Raw genomic sequence first — 20634 nt, 5'->3', positions numbered from 1 at the left:
AGACTGTACTTAAAAGATGGATGTGGCTTTAGAGTCTCAGAAGTGCTGTGGATGTGCACAAAGACTTCTCTTTGTCGAAGTCAGAGAAATGGTCTTTGGCTCCCTAGCTCTGTGAGCTCAGGAAACGTTTGGGTTCAGTGTTTTAGTTCATTTTGAAAACTTTTGTCAATATTAGAATCAGAATGGAGGACAAACCAGGGTATACCTGGGGGCAGCGGCAGTGACTAAAGAAGTTATTAATCAATGAGCTTGAGTTCTTGGTTTTACAGAACCACCCCTCATTCGATGTGTGAAGAGGCGACTATAAAAACACTCAGGACAGCATAGCACAGTGGCTACAGGCATCTTTTATATACAGTCTGTTTGAAAAGGAAAACTAGGGCACTATTACGTACTTATTACTTCGTACTTATTACTTGGCAATAACATATCCCCAACAGTGGTGCAGAGAGTGCCTCACAGCCCTCCTGAGCCTGTGTTTTAAAAGTCTAAAGAAAAAACAAAATCAACAGATACTCTAAAAAGAAAACGAAGATTGGCGAAAGGCTTTGTAATATACTCAGACACTGATACATGTATGATTGAAGAGATGAAGGACTGTAAGCAGCACAGTTAGAACCGTGCTCCTGTCTAAGAGAGGTCAGTGGTCGCTGTTATGTAATCTGGCCATAGTAATAAACACACTGAATGCACTTTGTTACCTTCCACAAACTGCAGAATGATTCCAAGCAGCAGGTCACAGTCAAAGCAGATAGCGGTCAAAGGGGGGTCTGGCCCCGCCCCTTCAGATCTGGCTAGCCAATAGGAGCTCGCTCTGGATTATCCTGCTGTTATAAAGGATGCTGAGGCTGCAACCGTGTCGCCCACTTGAACTCAAACTAAAGTACCCGTCAGAAACTGATGCAACAAGTGCTCAACTAAGAAGGCAAGAGAACCGCAGCGATGGACCGCTCCAAGCAGAACAAGTACAGCTCAAACGAGAAGAAGGACAACGGGGACGGCGGCTCCGTGCTCAACGGCCACTTTGACGGGATGGTGAAGCGGGCAGCCGGCGGTCCTCAGGCACCGGCAGCAGAATCCGCTCCGCACCGGTCGACCTCCGCTGTAATGGAGAGCTGGAAGGAGGAGCGCACCAGGAGCCTGGAGGACAACGAGATGAGCTTGCCGTCCCTGGCCGCTGCCTACACCACCATCCTGCGGGGTCTCGGGGAGAACCCGCAGCGGCAGGGACTCCTCAAAACCCCCTGGAGGGCTGCCACGGCCATGCAGTTCTTCACTAAAGGCTACCAGGAGAAAATTATCGGTGAGTTGTGTTTTTGTTTTTTGTTTTTTAAATCCACAAAGCCGCTCAGAGGTGCCGGGGATTTGCGCCGCGGTCAACAGGTGTGACAGGAGAAAGAACACGTCCCAAAACTCAGTGCGCAAAGAGCCGAGAGTGCACATGTGCTCCGTCAGGACCATCACAGGGAAATATAGCACAGTTAGTGATACTTGACTGTTTTAGTGGGGTGTACTTTGTTCCTATTGGTTTTGAAAAAAAAAAAAGTCAGGTGATCGAGGTCATCGGCTTCTTTATAAAGTATTTTAACAGGTGCCAATCTGAGTGGGGGGAATTTAAAAATGAGACGAGACCTCTGACAAATACATAATTAAGTAATTACCATCATTTATAAACGGCTTTTATAAAATTCAAGAGTTTCCCCTCTCAGCCGGTTTTCGTCATATTTTTGTGAATGCATAACGCTAATAATGTAAAGCTTTGGACAGTAGTAGTGGGACAGGATACGTGATTTTTTTTAAAGGAAAAGCAGATTTAAGTTTGAAAGGCAGATAACAGTGTTATCATGAATTATCATTCATGCGAAAGCAGCATTTGATCTTTTATGTTTTAGTTTTAAGCTTTACACAGCAAATCATCGTTTATTGCTTTTCAGATAGAAGTGTGGTAAAATATATTCAAGTAATTTAAGCATAAAATAAAGCACATAAGCACAATGCATCTACCTCACAAGCTGATTATATAATAGAAGCTGGCTCACAGCCATGTAATGTTTAACTGATTAACGCTGGGAGACCACCTCCCCCCTCAAAAAACAAAAAACAAAAAAACCAATAAAAATAAATAAAAGCCCCCCCCCCCCCCCCCCCCCCCCCCCCCCCCCCCACACACACACACACACACACAACTGAAACACAAATTCAGTGGAAAGATGGATTTAATTTTGTGTTTCCTGCCAAATGAAAAAAACAAAACAATAATTATGTCTAAAATACAAATATAAGAATCTTATAATGTTTTCATTACTTCACCTGTGCTGTTTCTGCTTGTTTGAAGCTAATAAAACATTTGATAAAAGCACCATATCCTGCTTCCTGAGGATTTATCCATTAGTGTGCAAGGACTCTCGTCAAACTTTAGGTTTAATACCAATGACTACTAAATTGCCAGATTAATTTCTAGATACATCCCTAAAAGTAAATAATCATCACTTGCAGCCCTTTATATCAGGTAATGTGATGAGACAGTTCTTTTTAAAACTTTTTAGGTGAAAGTCGTCGTGGAAAAGACCCACTCTCCGAGGCTTTGCTAGATTTATGTCATGTTTGGTCCAGCTGAGCCGGCTGGCTGGCCTGCTGCTGTGAGGAGGTTTACTGCAGCACGTTGAAGAAGGGCTGTGCAGTGTCAGTTCCACATGGGCTTTTTTCTCCATCCTTCAGCATGTTGGAGTGGCTAGATTTGGGGATCTGCCCCCTCCAGAACTGCATCTGGAGGTAGTTTGGGTGTTGGGGTTGTGTGTGTGTGTGTGTGTGTGTGTGTGTGTGTGTGTGTGTGTGTGTGTGTGTGTGTGTGTGTGTGTGTTATGAAGCTTTAAAAAGAAGGAATGCAATGGAGAAACATGTGTGGGCACCAGTTGAGACAGTTAATTCATGTTTGTTTTTTGTTTTTTTTTTAATTTAATGTTAACCTGACTGAACTCATAGCATGGTTACATCTACCTGAAGCTCTTCTCAGCTCTTCTCAGTTGATGGTATGGACAATGATGGCTTTGCATGCGTTGTTGTTTAGGCGGTGGCGTTGCACCATCTGCCTGCTGATTGGTTGTTGCAGGAGCCTCCCCGTTGACTTACTGAAAATCAGAGAAGACAAAAAACACATGTATTGGAGGTCGCAGCTGGATGTTTGTGGAGAGTTATAGCATTTTGAGAGAAGTATCGCACTGTTTGCTCAGTGCGTTTATGTGTTTGTGTGTGCGGGTCATGGGTTCAGCTTTCATCACAACCTGAGCCTAAAATCCTCTTGCTGTCGAGCACATGACGAACACAACCTTAGTAAAGAAAAGTTATGCAGGGATTAAACAGGACTTCTGATCTGTAATGTTTCCCTGGCTGTTATTTAAAGGAAGATGTTTTTCTGTTTAGTGCAAATGTCATGCTTTTAATTCATAAGTAGATGGAGTTTGCACCTAATGTTTTCATTAACCATCAGCCTATTAACGCTCAAATTGGTTTCTACAGAATTGTTAAAACAAAAACAAAAAACCAAAGCATATTTTCTTTTTTGTTTTGTTTTTTGTTTGTTTTTTAATTTATTGTCAGAGAAATAAGTTAGACTCACCAAATGGTTGCATGTTCTTCATGAAAAATGTCTTACAAAACATGAACAAGTGAAAGGAGGCCTTTTAAAATCTAAACCTTAATTTTAAGCATTGTCATCGCCGGTCTGTTACATCTTCCACCACATTTTCAGGCATGCAGTGATAGAAGGATGTGGGCTTAAACCACACAGTGACTGAGTCTGGCAGCTCTGTTGTGTTGAAGGTGCTTTTTGATGACATGGATTGGACTCATTGTAACAAAAAAAAAAAAAAAGAAAAGAAAAGGGTCACTGCAAATCAGTCAAACAAAGTTTGAGTAATTCCCTTTATCTTGGTTATGCCTCCATCTGTAGAGTGGTTTACAAGATCATAACTCAGAAGAACACCCAGCTGATTAATAAATAAAGAAAACAACAGTTTTTTTTATTTGGCAATTTATTAAACAGTTAATGTACAAATTGTTTCTGCTCCAATCTGAATTTATGTATCTGTGTTTAAACCATCTTAATTTTATCATTTTATCTTGAGACAGGACAATCCTCCCTGGATGAGAAAATATTAATTAATGTGAATAATGAATTGTTATGAATGAATGACACTGCCGATCACCTGCTATTACCATCCTTACAGTGAGGCATGGTGGTGGCAGCATCATCCTATTGGAATGCTGGGTGGATGTCCTTTATCTACCTTGTATCCAAACCTACAGCCAATATTAGAATGACCACTTAATGTGACATCAAGCTGTGGGCCATAACATCTTGTGTAAAACTCCTTGTTCTTCTCGTCACTGAAGACAGTTACGTATGAGCCAGGCTGTATGATAGGGCCACTTAGCAAGCTTAAAAAATTTTAGGAATAATCAGAAAGCTTCCTGCATGTGCTGCATGGTGACTGAGAATCTGAGTCATCATCTAAACCTTCTGACTGTTCAGCACAAACTCCTATTTATCTATAACCTGGAGCAGTGAGTTTGTGTCCCCATTATTTGCTTATGTCTTTTGTCATTCACGGCACCATTTCCTGCTTCGCTCAAAACGTGATAACATGTGGCCTCTTCATTCTGCGTGCGTCTTTGTGGTATTCATTCACACACAGGAGGCAGCCCTATTGTAAGCACAGATGATGAGTAACACTGTCATTACCTGATAAATGCCTGGTCTCTCTCTGGCAGCCACAGGGTGTCCAAGCCAACCTTTGTTGGCTTTGCTTAGTTAATGTTGATTATCATTATTTTCCTTCAGGGTGCACACTTGATTATGTCTGAAAGAAATGAAACTTTCCTTTGAACTAGAGGTTCAGAAGCTGTAATGACTGAAATGACCTTAAAGGATGACTGTGCTTCACTACAACAGCTCGATCTGAGGACATTGCTGCAACAAACTGGATCAGGCAGGTTTTAACCCCTTAGCACTGTGTAGCATTCACACTTTTTCTTACAGTCCTAATTCATTCACACAGTCTTGGTATTTGTAGATCCAGTAAACCTTAGGGGCAGGGATAGCTCAGTAGGTAAAGTGGTTGCCCCATGATCGGAAGGTCGGCGGTTCGAATCCACTTAACGGCTACCCTGAGGTACCCCTGAGCAAGGTACCGTCCCTACACACTGCTCCCCGGGCGCCTGCTTAGTGGGCTGCCCACTGCTTCACTGAGTGAATGGGTCAAATGCAGAGAAAAACAAGTAATTTCCCCATGGGGATCAATAAAGTATCCATTATTATTATTATTATTATTAAAAATGACTGACTTTAGCTTGTAGAAATTTCCTGGAAATAGTCGCAGTTTTAAGTTTTCTTGGATCTTACAATAATCTAGTCATGCATGATCTGACAGGGTCTCTGAAAACAGCAACTCTGAATACTTTGAATGGTGCCAAATTTAGGGAAAAATTAGTATTTTCCATATTAAATTTATTCAAAAGTGCACTTTTTGTCTGACGGTAATAAAAGGTTGAATAAACTGTTGGTTGCTTCGTGTAGCACTTTATTGACTTTGCTGTGTTCCCACACTATTTTAACTTTGCTCTTGATTGCAAAACTTTCAAACACGATTACCGCTTTGTTACCGTGTCAACCTGAAGGCAGCACTCATTCAGGATCTCGTTTGTAGGTCAATACGTCTTGCCTTAGAGACACCACATAGACTTTAGATAGATGGAATTCTTAAAGCCTCCATCCACAGGGTTAAAATATATATCCAGCTTTGCTGATCCCAGTAGAAGTACCTAAAAAGCCAGCAGTACTGCTCATCCCCAGATTAAACCAAAAACCAGTGTTTAAAAGACTGCAAAGCTTTGAAAGCCCTGCTCCTGTGGATGTCTTCTGTCTGTTCTAAAGCTAGAATCATATAGTTCCAGATGGTCACTATAAATTGGGGGGCATGTGGATGTAGATGGCTTCATCATCACCCTGTAATGAAATATGAGGTGCACCGAAATTTGCCTGAGGTTTGAAAATTGTTTAAGACCAAAATACACTTCTTAGGTTTCCTATCCCCCCAGATGATGTTTCTAAAAGTCTTGTTTTGTATGAGCAACAGTCCAAAGCTCCACTCCTGAGTTTTGTGTTATAAAACAGAATAAAATAAATAAAACAGAGCAAAACAGAGACTCTTCGTATATAAGAGGCTAAAAATGTCTGTTTTTATTTTTACTTGAAGAAGGATTTCAGTGATTTTTTTAAAATATTGGCAGTTTCATGGAACAGCAGCCTGTACAGGCCGTATCCTGCCATTCGCTCATTGGCAGTTGAGAAAGGCCCTTCAACCCTGAACTGGAAAAATAACAACAAAAATACTGGCAGTTATTGAACTAACCATTGCAACTCTAGTCTATTGGAAAAATGATTACAAGAATGAATGGTTCAGACATTAAAGTGTGAGCTATAATAATGTTGGTGATCAGGTCAACATTTGAACACTGTGGTTTGCTCTAATTTGTTGTTAGCTTGCTAAAATACAAAAAAAGGTGGTGACAGGAAAAATATGTATCGGTCTTGTCAACCCCACAGGCCTCTCCCTTTATGTGCACAGTGATAAAATAAGCAGCAGAAGCCGAAGCAACAAGTCAGTGTGTTCTGTTGTTTTGGTGACCTCACCCCTCCGTGTTCCGTCCTCTCCCTCTTGCAGATAGCAAGTCAGGAAATTAAAAACTGCTGCGATGAGAGCGAGAAGCGTCTGCGCCGTCACGTTCAAAAGATAAAACAGTTTATTGAACCCCGGCAACCAAAAAATGCAATAAGGCAACCACACGAAGGAGGATGCAGAGCTATAATTAGACAGTGGTGTTTGCCAGAGAGAAACACTGAAGTCCATCGTAAAGGGCGTGGCAGCTGAATGGTCAAGGCGAACCCGGCATCCTCCAGCATGGCTGGTTCACTTCAGTCTGTCTGCCCTCAAGAAGAAAAAATCCTGCATTGTTTTTGTTTTTTTTATTTTAGTTTTTTAAAATTTAAGCCAAACAACAACAAAAAACCTCTTTTTGCCTGAATTTGACTGTTACCTGAATTTTTTGCAGCATTTCTTGTTTGGTTGATTGATTATTTACTTTTTGCGATCATGCTGATCTATTCTGCCGTTCCTTATTTAGACTTTTCCTTTATGTTTAATCTCTCCCATTTTTTTCCTCAGACGTACTGAATGACGCCATCTTCGATGAAGACCACGATGAGATGGTGATAGTGAAAGACATCGACATGTTCTCCATGTGTGAACATCACCTGGTGCCCATCTTTGGCAGGGTAAAAGAAACCACACACACACAGAGCGATTCTGAAAGCACAAACTTGATGGTGTATGAGGATATTCCATGCATTTCAGGAATTTGGGGCCCGCAGAACAAGCTCAGTAGTCCTCCTAATGAACCTGTTACCAGTGCGCACCATCTCGTATTAGTAAAGCACGTGACTTCATGCTCCCTGAGTGAATGATTACATAAACAGGCCACGAGACACGGCAGGGTTGCTGTGGGCCTCCTTAGCTGAATGCTTAACCTGGTAACTTTCCTATAGCAGAATATGCTACATTTCTGTTTATCGCTGCTGTTCATTATAAGCTTCATTACTGGAATCATCATTTTTATACCCATCAAACGGTTCAGTGACCTCTTCATTTTCTAAGGGCAGGAGGAATTAGCATTAGCATTAGCACCTTTTCTTTAAAAATGACATCATTAAATGTCATAATTTGTTTAATGACCTGATTTTAAATTATGAAATTCAACATAAAAACGTATTTTCTCTAAACAGAATGACACGCTCCTCCAACTAGATACAAATGTAATTACATCCATGGGAACAGGACAATGACTAAAGATGCAGGTGACCGCTGGGGCAGAAAGGGAGCTGCAGTCCATGTGATGTGGCTGACATCTCATTGCATCTTTGGACTGCAAAAAGAGACACATAAACAAACACTCTGCTTTACTCACAAGGCACTTCGCTATATATATATTTTCCCATAATTTAGTGCACAAAAAATTGCCACAAACATCAAGCCGTGCAACCAGATGTGTATCTTCAAAAACCATTTCTCTCTGACGTTTGTCTGGACATCAGAGAACACTAGAAGCAATCAGATTAGCTGAGATCTGTTTTCAGCCTCCTCTCTGCCCCTTTGATATCATTACTCTCCACCAACCGGCAGACTGGCCTCGTCCCTCTTTCTGCTTTTCTTCCTCTGCTTCCCTTCTCCCTCCGTCTTCACCTGCAGGTGCATGTCATTTAAAACAATGGAGGCTGGCAGCTGATCTTTTTCCACCGGGTGTAAATGGGTTCTGATGACAGCAGTGAATCACACAAACGCCTCCTCTCGCAGTGTGTCCACTCATGTGCATCAATCCCCCCCACCCCTCTTGTCATCATCAGCAGCACTTCCTCTTATCCAGCCCCTCTCTCCGGCTGTCTGTTTGCGGTGTCTCGGTCCTCCTCTTCTGCTGGGCAGGTAGTCGCCAGCTGTTCAGTGAATAAGCTGTTTAAAAACATTTGACTGATTTGCAGTCAGCAGAGATGCTATCATGTCAACTCTTCAGAAAACGTTTGAAGAGAAAACACACTGGAACAAACATGTGTCCTTTGTTCTTGTATTCAGGCATAATTGCTTCTTCCCTGCGATGTGTTTCCTGTGGAAAACAAGCAATCGGGTACTGAGCTTTGGGAAAACCAAAGAACTATGAATTGTGGACAAACAAAGCAGTTTGGTTTGATCAGGACATTTGGCACTCCAAATATTGTATTTAATAACTTGCGTTATGATCTGCAGCCTTCTTTTACAAAGGTAACGTATTCAGTAGTGTCCTAAAAATATGAATGATTACAAAAATTACTTTTATCAGTCAATTCAAGGACTAAATACCTGATTTTATTTTGATACTTCTATATTAAAATGCCATCAGCATACAGTACTGTGCAAAACGCTTGAGCCACCCAGAATTTCTTTGATTTTTTTGTTTAAATCTAAAAATAAATGCCAAAAATAACAAGCCTGTTTTTGCACTAACAAAGGGATTCTCAAAGTGCTGCTAGTCTAGCTGCAGCAGGTGAACAGTATTTAAAAGTCATGCCTTAAGAAACAGGAACAAACCCTGCAGTGACCTGACCCTTCAGTTCATCCATCTATTGTTTACTTAAGCCTTATCAAAAAAGGTCTTATTAAAAGGGCATGTGTCAAGTAGCCACTCTCGAGGGAGGGAAAGAGGGAGAAAAGGCTGATGTATTCCATATCATACAGTTAGTGGGCCGATAATGTGATGAATCCACATTTGAAAATTGAATTTCAAATCATTGCAGGTTGTGCAGCAGCACAACCTGCATCTACAGCCATCTTTTCAGTACTCGAAAGGATCTTATTGCAACAGTTTCATTTTTAAGCAACAGCTTATCATCGTCAATAATCATAAACACACTGCCGATGCAGTAAAAGCACACCTGGATGGAAAAATACACAATGGAACAATATCTGGCTCTGCAGAGTTTGGACCTCAACATTATTTAACCAGTGTGGGATCATCCTGACTGGGAACAGAGCAAAATGTCCCCAACATTTTCCTCGTATCATAAAATGATTTAATCGGAGCCTGATGCTGAGAACAGCTGCCAGCAGGTTAAGTGAGAAACCTCCAAATAGTAAATATGCCAAAATATTTAGAACTATGAACAAAATATGGCTATTAAAAGAAAAAGAGTTGGAGTGTTATTGTGTTACACTTAAGCTGTTGTAAACCTCAGGAGGTTTTTTTTGTTTGCCTTGCCCCCTCCTCACTCACAGCGTGAGGCAGTAAATCTGACTAACGGGGACAGATAAGTGAAAAAAGCAGCCGCCATGCTCGGCCCGTTTGATGTCGGTCTATCAGGCCGCTGCAGCAGAGAACTAAAAAAAGTAACATCTGAAGGGAAAAGAGATCTCCACACGCATGTTGCCACTGCCCTTTCTCTCGTCTTGTCAAAAAATTGCGTCTGACATTTGAGTGGAGCGTACCAGTGTGTGTGTTGGTGTGTATATGTGTGTGTATGAGAATTGGAGCCTGCAGCCATCGAGCAGTGATTTTCCAGCTGATGACTCTGTCTCTCGCTTCTCTCGTCTTGTCCGCCTGCCTCTTCGGTTTTCATTGCCTTCCTTTTCCTTCCTGTTGTTCGTATCAACCTGACGTTCACTTCGTACCTAATGTGCGAAACTTGGCATTGGCAATTAGTGTACACCTGTGGCTTTATTCTGTTTTCTCTTTAAACTGTTACTCCTGATGGCAAAGCTTTTAACTAACTCCAGTTTGCTGGGCGGGGTGGATGCATTTCTTGAGCTGTCAGTGAAGAAAGATGTAATATGTCTGACCAGAGATCCAGTAGGGTTGGAAGGAGTGTGTACAGCAGGGCCATGTCCTTGGATTAAAACACTGGTTTGTGCCAAAGATGTGCTTATCCATCGATCAGAGTTGGAGCTTCAAACACCAGTGTGATGAGAAAACAAAGAAAGATGAAAAAGAGAAGCCCGTGTTGAGGTTGAGGCTAAGAACAAATTAAAATACAACTTCACCTACTTCCAAGCTGCATGGAGAAGAAGATGAATCTGAGAAAGGTTGACGCTTCAGGAACACTTGTAGCAAAAAGAACAGCTTTATTACATGATCGGGGCAACCAGCGGACTGTGAGGCCCATCCGGGTCAAGATAAAGGTTTCTGCTAAGAATAACGTGGCCACACTTGTTTTAGTTGTGCAACTGAATCTTTATTTATTGGAGTATCAGAAAGAATTGTGTCATGAAAGCACGGCTAATAAGAAAACGGGGAGGGTCAGTATCCTGTACAGTCAGTTCAATTTTACTTATTCAACATCAAATCACAACAATAGTCACCTCAAGATGTTTTATATTGTAAGGTCACTACAGTTATACAGAAAAAACTCCAACAAGCACACAACTTTGTATGAGCAAGCATTTGGCAACAGCGGGGAGGAAAAACTCCCTTTTAACAGGAAGAAACCAGGGAGGGGCAGACATCTGCTGTGAGCCCAGCAGCTACTTGGTGATGAGTTTCGAGAAACTCTGATTATGTTACGAGAAGCTGAAGATTAGATTTGAACGTAGTCAAATTAGTATGTGAAACGATCAGAACTGAGGCTAATGAGGTCGAGAGCTTTAGCTATACTGGCTGACACGTTCAGCAACAGCTGTCCCGCCGTGCAGCGTTGAGCTGAGCTGGGATCAGTAACACCTCAGTTCATAATTATACCATTAGTGAGTTGTATCATAAGCCAGAATGAGAGCAGGGTTAACCTTGAGCTTGTCACTTTCTGCAGGTTCACATTGGATACCTCCCAAACAAGAGAGTTCTGGGCCTCAGCAAGCTAGCCAGGTAAGTACATTTACTCTATTGTCATAACTGTCACATTATCTGTGCGTGTGTGTGTGTGTTTAAGCTGATTATTTAAACTTGTGTGTGTACTACCCACTGACCCCAATACCCTCAGGCTTACAGGCTAACACCCCTTACTAACGCAGTACTGGAGAGTCACTGCGACGGCAGCAGCTACACCGTTCACTTAGAGCATCTCTAAGTGAAATCCCTACAAGTGGAATCAGTAAACTACACTTTCAGATTAAGTTTTAAGATTATCTCAAGAGAATATAGTTATTTTTCTGTTATGGAGAACATCACAATGTTGTTTTTTTTCCTAACAAAATAATTAAAATAATAAAAAATATACTGACATAAGAGTGACAGCTCTTGATATTCATGATTGCGGTCATAAGGTTTCTTTATAAAGTTTGGCTTTGTTTTCAGGCAGATCGCCAGTGAAGCTTCACATCATTATACACGAGTTTTTAAGACAGATGCCAGTACCGATATTTAGTAATTATGACTTGTTTTTTCTGTTTCTGCTGTCTCCTCTGTACTTTTTAAATTTTCATTTATCTACTTTTACAAATGCCAATACCAGTATATCAGCAAATGGCTAATATATTATCAGCCTGCTGATATAGTTCAAATTTGGTTAACAAACATTTAGACCTGCAAAGAATAACCTTTAAAATACTGCCTTGCGCTTTGTTCCATCCAATGTTATTTTATTATAATTTTGTTATTCCTTTATTACAGCGGTCCCCAACCCCCGGGCCTCGGACCAGTACCGGTCCGTGAGTCGTTTGGTACCGGGCCGCGAGAGTTGAGGCTCAGGTGTGAAATGTATAGTTTTCAGGGGTTTTATTGGTTTTCAGCGTTATTTTGTTATCGTTTTTATCGTTTACTCGGTTTTCCTGGGTCTTTTCACGTGTGTTATGAATAAATTTTCTTTTTTTCGGTACCGGTACTAGTTTTATTTTGTTGTATTTATCCGCGACACCTTAAAGGCCGGTCCGTGAAAATATTGTCGGGCATAAACCGGTCCGTGGCGCAAAAAAGGTTGGGGACCGCTGCTTTATTACACATGTCAGAGAGTCATCAAATTTGCTTCACAGTCATGATCAAATGATTAAAAATGATTATAAAGTGTATTTATACAGATACAGACCCTTTTGCATCTTTAAAACAAAGCACATTGTGTCCATTATCACATTATCTTTAGGGGAAAAGAAAAACAGCCAGGCAATCGTTCTCTCAGTGGATAGTGAGCCCAAACCAGCTAAAGCCTCGAGAACACTCGGGAAGACTTGTTCGCATCACATTTGATGTCAGGATAAGAAAGCCATGACGCTTGCACTTTCTAAATGACTCCTGGACCTACAACAACCACCAAAAAAGTTCACATCATTTAAGGAATAAAATAATGATCTCTTGGTGCTGTCAACCATCAAAGTCTTATCTGCATCACTGAATGTAAGCAGGCTGTTTGCTTAAAATTTCCAGTTGCATTGAAGCCTCCAATAAGATTTTAGCTACACCATCATCTCCCTTAAAAAAAAGTGGGTTATCTCCTGCATGCTGCCTGCCTGTTTGTTCTTGTGACATTTCCCTGAAGGTGATTTGGGTCGAGTTTGTCCAAAGTGGTTTTGCTCACCGAGAAGAGCAACAGGTTGAAGGGGAAGACCGGGTGGATTCTGCACATCTACAAGAGCTGCGTCTGCTTCTAAAATTACTGAATGGAGCTGGTTTATTGTGTATGTCCATTCAAATGACAGGAGGGGGCGTATACTAAGATTAAAAAGTCTTGATAACTGATCATTTTTCTAGCCCCAGTCAGTTCAGGTTTAAAAAAATACAAATGTATGTTATTATACGCTCATTGTAGATAGTAGTTGGCACTAGTTTATTAAAAGGACCAAGGATTACATGCTTTAAATAATAGTATTATTGAGGATTTTTTAATACTGTAGACAACACATTAGTTGAAAAAATGCTCGGTTGCCAGGATGTGGCGATTCCTTTCTAGCTTGTCTATTCAGTGAAGTTATTCTGAGTGAAAAGTAACCAAAACAGAGTCCTTCTTTCACTTAGATTTTCATAAAAAACACATTTTTTGTGTCTTCCTTCCTATATTCATGAGTCAGCCCTAAATGTTTATTTATTTTTACCGTTTTAATCTTTGCTGCTAAAACTCACTGCTCTCATATTTCCCCTGAGGCTGTGTTAATGCTTTCCCTCTCCTCCTCAGGATTGTTGAGATCTACAGCCGTCGACTACAAGGTAATAAATAAACTCCTCCTGTCAACGTGCAGTTTTTGTGTGCTTGTACTTTGATTTTTACTAGCTTTATTTCACTTTTATTTTACATCTCACAGGGAAATATTCTGTTGGTTTACTGCATTTGATCTGACAGGAAGGGCTGGATGTAAAAATGTGTGTGACCATCCATCTTTTCCCAAATATAAAGTCAAGCCCTACAGGGTCAAGTACAGAAAGCACAGTAAAGCAGGTTATGGTTTTGGGTGAGCCTTCAATGTTTGAGTTTGAGGGTTTTTTGAATGATTTTCCATTAAAAACAACAAAAATTGAGTTGTTTTTTTTTCTTCGAGTAACCACTTCAGCACCGCTATGCGAGATATTGATTTGACCCAAAATGGTAAAAATATCAAACATTTTGCATGAAAACAAAGACCAACTCATAAATACTCAAGTTTATGTGTTGTCCCTTTTGAGAGCCCTGACACTTTGATTAAATTAAAAAAAAACTACCTGACGGTGTGTAATGTAATTAAAGCTTTATTAGCTCCATCTGTGGCGATGTTTACACAACGATGTAGCCACATTAAAGCTCACGAACACAGTAAATGATCATTTGTTAGCAGAGGTCCTGTGAGGACTGAATACTTCTACCAGCACTGCCCTTGATCCCTGACTGTTTGCTCTGGCCGTACGTCTGTTTGTACTCTCTGTCCACAGTTCAGGAGAGGTTGACCAAACAAATCGCTGTAGCTATTACAGAGGCACTGCAGCCCACTGGGGTCGGAGTTGTCATCGAGGCAACGTACGTACATGAACCAACAAGTGAAATGACCTTTTACTTTTAAAATGTATTATCTTGTGTTCCTTTCCCTTGCTTTCTCCATTCGTCTTCTTTTCTCTGCCCAACTGTAAAGGTTTGTTGTCACTGCACGAACTTTCAGGGGGAATAAATGTAATGTGAGAAATCTGCATTTCCAGAAGGAACCAGGATCTGTATTAAAACATGGCTTATTACCACTTAAGAGTTCTTAAATGATAATGTTGTCATGGTATAGGCATTAAAGTATTTTGAAACCCTTTATGAATTGTCACATGGACAGGAAGTTAGAATTAGGGTTGGAAAAGGTCAGGAACTTTAAACAAACACTTGGGTGGCAATTGCATGAACCATCTGTCTGTTACAGTGTAGCAGGATGACCTTCAACAAACAACAGGACAAGCACTGCCAAGGAAAAACAGTGCAAGAGACTTTGAAAGCCACTAAGGAGTCAGTGTTGTTAGCTAGTTCCACACTACGATTATTACAATGTGGCAAATCTCACAAAGATCCCCCTACAGTGCAAAGTTAACAGTTATATATGAGATAACCAGAATACGACCGGCTGATAATCAAAATGTGTTGCAGACGAGTTGCACTCTTCGGTACAGACTGGCTCAGATTGATTCCAACATGATGGAAATTATTTGCAAAACTTTCTCATTCTGTCTGAGAGGGACCTCAAGTCAGACCACAACTGTTTAGAGATTATTTCGGTGTCCTCCCACCAGGTGACCTGAGAAATCAAAAATTGCTTGCTGAATGTGAAATTCTTCACCTTCAATGATATTGTCGCAAATTCTTGGACAAATTTCCAGGTTCTAACCGTTTAAAAACATTTCAGTTGCTCAGCGAATAAATGACTTGGTCTTTGCACTTGTCTCTTCTTTTGGATCAAATCTTTTTATCTTTCCTGTCTTCCTCCTTGCAGTCACATGTGTATGGTGATGCGAGGCGTTCAGAAGATGAACAGTAAAACCGTCACCAGCACCATGCTGGGGAACTTTAGAGAGGATCCAAAAACCCGCGACGAGTTTCTGAGGCTCATCAAAAGTTGAGGGGGATGAAGCTTCTCGCCTTCCTCCTGTTGCCTGGGGTTACCTCCAACCTACATGAACCAGCTGCCGTGCTACCTGCGTGTGTGTGTGAGTGTGTTTGTACAAGTGTGTGCGTGTGTTTGTTTCCATCTCATCAAAGGCAGAGGCGGGTGTTTTCTGTGTTATTGTGCTCATCGGATAAAGTGAACTGTTACCTCTGTGATTTTAGTGCGAGGCCACTGGTTTACACGTTGTTTGCTTTTAGACGACGGGACAGACTTTGAGCTCTTTTGTGTTGTGTGTGTGTGCTCGTCTTTCAAATATCAGTCACAGGCCTTGAGGAAAAATGGAAGGACAGTTTATGGAGAGAATTCCCTCCCTGTAAAAGTAACCGGTCCTTTTAACTCCTCCGGATACTCACTGACACAAGTAAATAACACAAAGACAAAAGCAAACTAACAGCATAAATATTTCCACCAGTATTTCCTTAATTATCTGTAATTTTGACACTAAGCGGTTCAGATTTTGTTGACTGAAAGCCATAAAAAACAAAACAAAAATACTTTTAGGTTTGAAAAACTAAGGAATCAGAATCCAAAGAATGTCCTCACTAAAAGCGGTGCCTATGTTAAGTCAGTAGATTCAGAGAGAACATCAAGCAACACTTGGCAGCTAACCCTGACCAAAGTGCATTAGAAAAACATCAAATATTTCCATTACAGTCTAACAGCCCAGAGGAGTCCGTGTCACTACAAGCCCTTTTTAAATTAACGGCTTCATCTGTCTATTAATGTGGTAGCACTTGGTCAAACGTGCAAACTCAGATACTTATAGTCAATGTTCCCTCTAAATTTTCATGTCTCTGAGCGAACACACAATCTCCCTGAGCAGTCCCTTGAACCACTGTGAGCAACATTAGACGTGTGCACTGTGGTCACGCCAGCATCGAATCCATCCAAAATAATCAAATTACAGCATTTACATTTATGTTAGACTACTTTTAATTAAGTGCTTTAGCCCACTTACAATGAAAATTTCAAATCTTGTTCATGACCTGTGTAGTATGTCAACACTATTGGAAGTAAAAATAACTTGAACTCCAATTTTGAAAACACAACTTTCTTTTGTTTTCTGACTTGTATTATGAGTCTGTGGTCTGGGAGAGAGTCTGTAACTCTCTGTCTGCAAAATGCAGTATATAATGACAAATGTTGGGCAATTAATTATATAGTTACTTCTTCAAAAAAGTAACTTTTGTAAACAAAGTTTTTTGCAGCTGTTTACCTAAAAATGCAGCCAAAGCGTTTTTTTAAATAAACATTTCAAACTTTCTACAGAACAATCAGCTGTTCTGCATCAAATTTGATGCCACACAAATTATGTGTGCCACTCCAAAAAATAATTTCTGTCCACTATGAGATAAAGGAGAACATCACAAGCCTGATACCTGCAGGCCTGACAACAGGAGATGTATCACTCCTGTAACACCTGTAACATTCAGCAGTCGCCTCATTGTTCTGACACACACAACCTATTGACTACACTACACACTAAGTACACAAGATTTGCGCTAAACGTTGCAAATCTCTCACATCTCAAAACACCGCTGTCTGTCCTGCTCACATCTCCAATGGTTGTACACGTTGTCATTGATGTGGTGGGAAGCCACGTTAGCCACGCCGCTTTGCTAGCTAAAACACCGGTGTCGGCACATAAGGACGCTGTCATAGCCTGCCGACGACGTTGATTAGCTGCGTATATACGAGTGTGAATCGCATTATTGGCTGGACTATGGGATAAGGTGGCATCGTTATAATCCTATACGGGAGCTGCCAGTCACTTATTGACTAATACTGCAAAATAGAATTGTTAACGTATTTATTTTAATTTCAATTCAGGTTAGATTTTTTTTTGTGCACAATGCAGATTTTCTGTGCGCAGAGACGCGCGCAGCTTAGATGGAACATTGCTTGTAGCACTGTAGTCTGGACATTTTACTTCTCACTGCTGTTGTGACCTCAAATATACTAGTTTTCGCTATTGTCTGTCTACTTTTTCCTCAGTAAGTAGATAAACCTGATTTTGTGGCCATTCCTCTCAACAGATTGGTGCTAAAGGTAGAATTATCTCATTAACTCGTCATTTGTTTGATCCAGTAATGGTTCAACACGGGTTTCAGAGCTGTGTGCCTGAGACGACCATATTTAGGATTTCCCCTCCTTGTGACATCATACAGAGTCAATGGTAGAAAAAAGGGCCTGAAGCCAATCATTTAGAGCAGCCTATATCCTGAGCTTGTACATACAGTGAAAATGGCCGTGTTTAATGTAAGTGTCCACCATTCGAACAATATATATGACATAAAATAAGGCCAAGTGTAACAGGTTCAGTGCAAAGCTTTGAAGGCCATTGGTCAAAACATCCAAAAAACCAACAACCTCTCAGCATATTATAATTCAAGTGGTCTGAACCTTCTCTGGGCTCTCTTTTCAGGCTTCATAAAGTCTTTATAAACTAAACCTGCTGACGTCTGTGAAGGTTCTCAGTCATCCAGGTCATCGTAGTCAAAGGAGCTTGCAAAGAAAAGCATCTGGACTTCTTTAAGTTGCTTGAAAGCAAACCTGCTGACTAATTTTTTAATATAATGTTTTTACATATATTAACGTAGGTGTTAGACTGACCAACCATTTTAACAGTATCACTCTGAACTCTGGGGCCTTTCCAACTACATTTATTTGAACCCCCCCCCAAAAAAAGTATAAATAGAAAACGTAATTACAAACAGCTATAGCCCTGGATAAGATTTTTTGTGTCATTGGTTCATGCGTTTGAGCTTTAAACATGCTGTTTGTCACTTTAACACTGTGTCACTCTTTAAGAACCTCATTTCTAAAATTTGCTGTCACAACTTTTTAGCCCTTCAGTCTGTTTTTTTTTTTAAATTAATTTACAACTCAAATTTAAATTAGAGTCTTTACCATGACGTATGTATTATTATTATTATTGACATTATTGTTGTTGTTGTATTAACATAATTTTAATATCAAATTGCGTGGAATCATCAATGGAAACATTCAGACTGCATCTTTACATTACACCAGTGTTCTGAGTTTTATTTGATTTTTTTCGTTGTCATTTGTTTTATGGTCCTTTGCAAGGGCCTGCCTTCATGTGCCAACTCGCTTCTCACAACAAAACCAATCTTTATCAACCAAACTGGAATTTGTCATTTCCATGAGAGGCAAATGAAGTGTGTGTGTGTGTGTGTGTGTGTGTGTGTGTGTGTGTGTGTGTGTGTGTGTGTGTGTGTGTGTGTGTGTGAGAGTTAGTGCATTTGTTTGTGCATACAGTTTGCATGCCAGCAGATGAACAGTATGGTGAGAGGTGTGTGTGCTGTTCATGCTTTTACATTTCAATGCATCACAATTGTCCCCAGACAGATTTTGGGAGGTTTTAACTTGTGACGTGCAACATGATGACTGGATATGTGTGTGTGTGTGTGTGTGTGTGTGTGTGTGTGTGTGTGTGTGTGTGTGTGTGTGTGTGCGCGTGTGTTGGAGTGAAGATGGGCGCTAACAAACAGCTCTGATGTTGTTTTTCTGGCCTTGTCGAGAAGGAAAGCCTGTTCATTGGCCCCTTCGACATCATTGTCGCATCATGTACTGTGTTCACGTTGAAGACTTTTTAATCAAAGAAAATAAACCTCTGTGTGACAGCAGCGCCCATGTCTTTATTCACAGCACACACATAAGTTTACATGTAAGTTTATTTCCTTTAAAGCTTTCCGTAAATTCATGCAACATTAGCAGACAAGGAAAATTTTTGACTTTGGAAGTTTCGTGTTCATGCACCACTTGCTTTTTAAGTAGCTATGAACAATATTTTACTATGTAAAGTACAAAAGCTACAAAAAGTTTAATATTCAATTTCACAAAAACATTCGCTTCATGACGCTACAATAGTACAGGGAACCAACCCCCTATGAGTGAGTACTTGGTGACAGTGGGAAGGAAAAACTCCATTTTAACAGGAAGAAATCTCCAGTAGAAACAAGCTCAGGGAGGGGCAGCCATCTGCCGTGACTGATTGGTGGTGAGGAGAGGGCGAAGGACTAAAGCAGCTAATAAAATCAATTTATCCTAAGTACAGTTTTGTTTGGTGTGTTGTGATTACGTATATTAATTAGCTCCCTTTCTGTGTGTCTCCCTGAGTGCTTGCATACTGTAAAAATGTAATTTTAATGGTGGTATATAAGTATATTTTAATATTGATGTTCTGTGGATATAAAATGGATGTTTTTTATACTGTGCTTTTATAAGGAGTTACAGAGGCATAAATGCTATAGATTTTTCGTCCTTTGGCAGGTGGTTGCTAGTAACCACCAATCACTATAATATGTAATCTAAATAAAAGCTTAACATGTACCTGTGTGCCAAGTTTGGCTGCACCTGTCTTGTTTGTGTAGGAGGGCAGATAGAGATTTTGTGTATTAGTAGGATTAGTAGGGTATGTATCACAGGCTTTTAAGATTGCTGTAATTAAACCAGTCCTTAAAAAGCCCTCAGTCTATTCAGCTGTCTCAGCTAAATAGAGACTGATTACCAATCTTACCTTTAGTTCAAGAATTGTTTAAAAAGTCATTGTAAATCAAGAAAAAGATCGTATCCATCTGATAGATTCAAAAGTCAGTCATAAAGTTCTGTGCTATGACACAGACAGAGCTTCATGACTGTACTGGTGACATAAGACCTTCTTATTCTATACGAGCTTACTTCGCCAATATCGTTAGAAAGCACTGCATACGTTTTCATTACTTTGTAGATGATACCCATTTATGTTTATCTATGACGCCAGATGGCACAAATCAAATAGCCAAACTACAGGCATGTACATAATAAATTATTTGATGAACTGTAATTTTCTGCCCTGAAATTCAGACAAAACTGCCCTTCACTGTAATTATTATCAAAACATCAGAAACATGGTGTGTATCCAGTTATTACCTCAGACTATGGATATGTTGTTTTAAGTGCACGTGAAACAAATATGTCAGACTTCCCTAGAATTTTGATTAGTAACAAAATGTTAAAATACACG

At 40.3% G+C, this 20634-nt stretch overlaps 1 protein-coding gene across 1 annotated transcript; it reads left to right on the top strand.

Annotated features, from left to right (window-relative positions):
• The first annotated feature begins 942 nt into the window (after nucleotides 1–942).
• On the top strand, nucleotides 943–19249 carry gch1 (GTP cyclohydrolase 1). The gene is made up of 6 exons (XM_085408099.1): nucleotides 943–1303; nucleotides 7224–7333; nucleotides 11381–11436; nucleotides 13673–13704; nucleotides 14401–14485; nucleotides 15432–19249. Exons 1-6 carry the CDS (start codon nucleotides 943–945, stop codon nucleotides 15556–15558), a joined length of 771 nt encoding a protein of 256 aa, XP_085264225.1. The 3' UTR covers nucleotides 15559–19249.
• The last annotated feature ends 1385 nt before the right edge of the window (nucleotides 19250–20634 follow it).

Source organism: Rhamphochromis longiceps, linkage group LG1 (genome assembly GCF_057381845.1).
Source record: "Rhamphochromis longiceps isolate RC_006_pf linkage group LG1, R_longiceps_female_GT1.1, whole genome shotgun sequence".
Lineage (NCBI taxonomy): Eukaryota > Metazoa > Chordata > Actinopteri > Cichliformes > Cichlidae > Rhamphochromis > Rhamphochromis longiceps.
The sequence above is the reverse complement of the archived record's forward strand: the minus strand, read 5'-3'. Positions and strand labels throughout refer to the sequence as shown.

Excerpts from the sequence above, each read along its gene's own strand:
- gch1 (XM_085408099.1), top strand. The coding sequence starts at position 943 with ATGGACCGCTCCAAGCAGAACAAGTACAGCTCAAACGAGAAGAAGGAC. Across the intron at positions 1,304-7,223 it reads CTACCAGGAGAAAATTATCG|ACGTACTGAATGACGCCATC; the intron begins GTGAGTTGTGTT and ends TTTTTTCCTCAG. Across the intron at positions 7,334-11,380 it reads TGGTGCCCATCTTTGGCAGG|GTTCACATTGGATACCTCCC; the intron begins GTAAAAGAAACC and ends CACTTTCTGCAG.